Source organism: Gavialis gangeticus, unplaced genomic scaffold, assembly GCF_001723915.1.
Source record: "Gavialis gangeticus isolate Ggan-Ray unplaced genomic scaffold, GavGan_comp1, whole genome shotgun sequence".
NCBI classification, from domain to species: Eukaryota; Metazoa; Chordata; order Crocodylia; family Gavialidae; genus Gavialis; species Gavialis gangeticus.
The window spans coordinates 35,339,252-35,343,260 of NW_017729004.1; the positions used below are offsets into that span (position 1 = coordinate 35,339,252).

Below are 4,009 nucleotides of genomic sequence, written 5' to 3' on the forward strand. Positions count from 1 at the left end.
AAACAACCATGTAGCTGATTAAATGCAGCCAATGCTGAGCATAACTATAACATATGACCCATATTAGGCAAACATCCTTTTAATTTTTTGTGTGTGTGGGTGGCCCTTAAAAAAAATGGGCAGGGAATGTGCACCAAGCCTGCAGATACTGCAATACCAGCCCATCAGCTGGAGAGACTGAAGCAAGCTCCAACACACTTCCCCCGGTGCCAAAAATGCTGATTTTTTTAAACTTAGCGTTCCAGGTCAAATTAGCCAAAATCTATCAATTGACCAGAATTCAATCATTCAAATCCATGTGGCACTACCATCAGCAAGTATCCTCTTCAGATACTTGGGTTTCAGATACCGTACTTCCAAAGCCATGGCAGGCATCCAATGTGCAGGTCCAAGCCCAGAGGTCTTGGACTTCGGATGCCCCCATAAGTTACTTGCCCTTAACCAACAGACCAAAGGAGCAAGCTAGATTGATGAGATTTTTTTTTTTTTAATTTTATTTTTTGGAAAACATTTTGTCTTCCAGGTCAAATTAGCCAGATCAGCCCCAAATCATTTTGACTAAGCAGAGCCCAATCGTTCAAACACCGTATGTGGCGCTGCAACATGCAAGTATCCTCAGATACTTCCAAATCCATTGGCAGGCATCCTACTTGCAGACCAAAGCCCAAAGGCATGACGTTCAGATAACCGAGTCTCGCTTGCCCTCATCTAACAGCCGCAAAAGCAAGCTATGGAGGAGTCCCCCAGCGGGCACCAGCAGCCCTTCCGGCTGCGCAGCATGAAGGGGCCTGCCAGCATGAAGGTGAGGAGGTAAGATGGCTGCTTCCCCCACTGCTGATTGGCTGAGAGGGCTGCCTGTTGTGCAGCCCTGCCCCTCTCCACCAATCTGTGGTAAGGGGCAGGGCCCATATAATGGACAGTCCTCTCCATAAATCAGTGGTGAGGGGTTGCAGGGGAGAACCGGGGCCCTACTACAGTAAGCACCTTGAAAATGGTGGGTGGCCTGCAAAATCAGCCAGCTGCCTCCTGGAGTTGGGCAGACCCCTAACTACATGGTAAATCATGAGCCTTTGGGCTAATATCATGCACAGTTTTGTACCTACTCATGTACAGAATAAAGTACAGCTTCATGGAGTACCTATGCCAAAATCCATAAACTAGCATCAAAAGGCATAAACTGCATCCATTCTGGATGAACTAAGTCTGCACGGACCTATAATAATTTCCCTATTTACAAGTTACTACAGTCTTTTTATCTCAAGGTCAGTGCTTTTAGATTTGCCCCTCACTTCCATGTCCGTACAGAGAGCAGAGTCTGACTGTAAGGAGTGGGGGAAGAAGTTAGGGCAGAGGGCAAAGTGGCTCTGACCCTCCCTCCTGATTTATCTTCCTTGCAATGGGAAAGGGACAGATTGAAGGCAAAACTCTAATAAGTAGATTCTATACCTGGAAAATTTTAACAAACATATATACATTTTCCAAACGTAGCATTTAATTATTGGGGAGTGACATTATATTCAGAGTTGTCTTCTATTTGGGTAAATACAGTATGTCCCATTCTAATATCCACAATTCAAGACAATTATTGAAAACTTAGAGAGGGTCTAGAACAATTACAAGATTACAAAGTAGGCCTTACAATGAGCGACTAGGAGCCTAGTCTGCTTTGTTTAACCAAGGGAAGGCCAAGGGGTGACTTGATGCCTTTGTCGGCAACATAAATCTAGTATTAGCAGGCTCTTCAGTGCAGCAAACTATACCAGGATCCAGTGGCTACAGGCTAATGCTGGACAACAAGGTAGAAACTGGGTGTAATATTTTTAAATGACACGGATAAATAGTTGTTAAAACAACAGACCAAGGTATGGCAGATTCTCCATCACTGAAAAGTTAAGTTTGAGATGGGCTTCCAGCATAGAAAATGTTGGAACATCACTAGCCTCACAGGGAGGGAATCAACTATCCCTGGGAAAATCCTAGAAAAAATTATCAAGGAGCACATCTGTGGGAGCCTGCTGGCTGTGATGCAGAGGGGTCCCCACCATGGGTTTTTAGCAGGCAGGTCATGACTGACTAACCTGGTTTCCTTTTACAACAAGGCCACCAATTGTTTAGATGCAGGAGTCGAGCTGGATGTTATCTATCTGGATTTTAAGAAGGCCTTTGACAAGGTATACAATACCATCCTTATAAATAAACTGAGGGGATCTGCCTTGGATGATTACACGGCAGACTGGGTAGCAATTTGCTCAAGGGTCGCACTCAGAGGGTGGTAGTGGACAGGTCAGTGTCAACCTGGAAAGATGTGGGCAGTGGAGTCCCTCAAGGCTCAGCTCTGGGGCCGGTGCTGTTCAACATCTTCATCAGCGATCTGGATGAGGGGGTGGGAGGCACCCTCTCCAAATTCACAGACAACACAAAATTATGGGGTGCAGATAACCCCCTGGAAAGGAGGAACCAGATCCAAGCCGACCTAGACAGGTTGGGGAAGTGGGCAGAGAGCAACAGGATGGAATTCGATAAGGACAAGTGCAAGGTGCTGCATCTAGGGAGGAAGAACTGCCATCATACCTATAGGCTGGAGGGCCACCTTCTCAGCTCTGCTGAGGCAGAAAAAGATCTTGGAGTCGCTGCTGACTCCAGGATGAACACGAGTTGCCAATGTGATGAAGCAGTTCGCAGAGTCAATCGCACCTTTGTCATGCATCCATAGGTGCATCACAAACACGCCCAGGGAAGTGATTCTCCCCATCTATGCAGCACTGGACAGACTGCAGCTGGAGTACTGTGTCCAGTTCTGGATGCCGCAGTTCAAGCTGGATGTGGACAACCTGGAAAGGGTCCAAAGAAGAGCCACTCGCCTGATTAGAGGCCTGCAGGGAAGGTCCTACAAGGAAAGGCTAAGGGACCTTAGCCTCTTCAGCCCCTCCAAGAGAAGGGACCTTGTGGCAGCGTCCAAATTCATAAGGGGAGAACAACATGAAGTAGGCAACGATCTGTTCACCAGGAAACCCCCTAGGACAACAAGGAACAATGGCCATAAGCTACTACAGAGAAGGTTTAGGCTGGACATTAGAAAAAAAGTTCTTCATGGTCAGGGTTGTCAGAACCTGGAATGGGCTCCCAAGGGAGGTGGTGCTCACCCCATCCTTGGGGGTCTTCAAGAGACTGGACAGGCACCTAGCTGGAATCACATGACCCCAGGGCTGGCGAGTCTTTTCTTGCCTGCCAGGGGCAGGGGGTCGGACTAGATGGCCCACTGAGGTCCCTTCCGACTCTATGAATCTATGAAAGATCTTCAGTTCTAAGGTCCCAAAATATCTTTTCTTAATAGTCTACTAAGGGTCTACCTGAAATCTTTTACGGTGTAAACATATTATATCCACTATTGCAGTCATACAAGCTATGCATCAAAGCATTCCAATAGATTAGAAAATACAGTTTGTCTTTACCTTTGGTGTAGGGCTTTTTCCAATCTCATCGAAGTCCAAAAACATGTCTAGATCGCATCCTAATTTGCCAAAGGTACTCACTGAAGAGCCAAATGGCTTTACCACACATTCTGGGAAATATGCACGTGCAATATCCTGAATCAGAGAGCATGCTAGAAACCGGAGCTTCATGCTCTCCTCTGTTAGCTGATATTCATTCACTAGACAGTACAGCTGACTGCTTATCTGAAAGAGAGAAAGAAGAATGAAAAAAGTCAAAATAGACATTAGTTTCACGAGGAAGAAGACCTAATAAATCACACTGTAGTTGCATAATGTTTACCCTTTGATCTACTTCCAAGCCTCACAAGCTTCCTCAGCTCCTGAAAATTATCACTAGAATGTCACTTAGCGTTCCTAGACAAGTAAAGAAAAAATGAAGTTATATTGCCTAAAACTTTATCATCTTCTTCAATTCAGAAGTTACTATCCGCACACACAGAAATATTCATAGAATCAATGAGCTGGAAGGGACCTAAACAGATCATCTAGTCCGACTCCCTGCCATGGGCAGGAAG

General features: G+C 45.8%; 1 protein-coding gene across 1 annotated transcript in view; it reads right to left on the minus strand.

Moving 5' to 3' along the window:
* Positions 1-4,009, minus strand: part of MTPAP (mitochondrial poly(A) polymerase) — a 40,124-nt gene that overhangs the window by 22,910 nt on the left and 13,205 nt on the right. Inside the window, exon 4 of the mRNA XM_019508223.1 lies at positions 3,453-3,677. Within this exon, the coding sequence (XP_019363768.1) occupies positions 3,453-3,677 (225 nt within the window). The remainder of the gene's footprint in view (positions 1-3,452; positions 3,678-4,009) is intronic.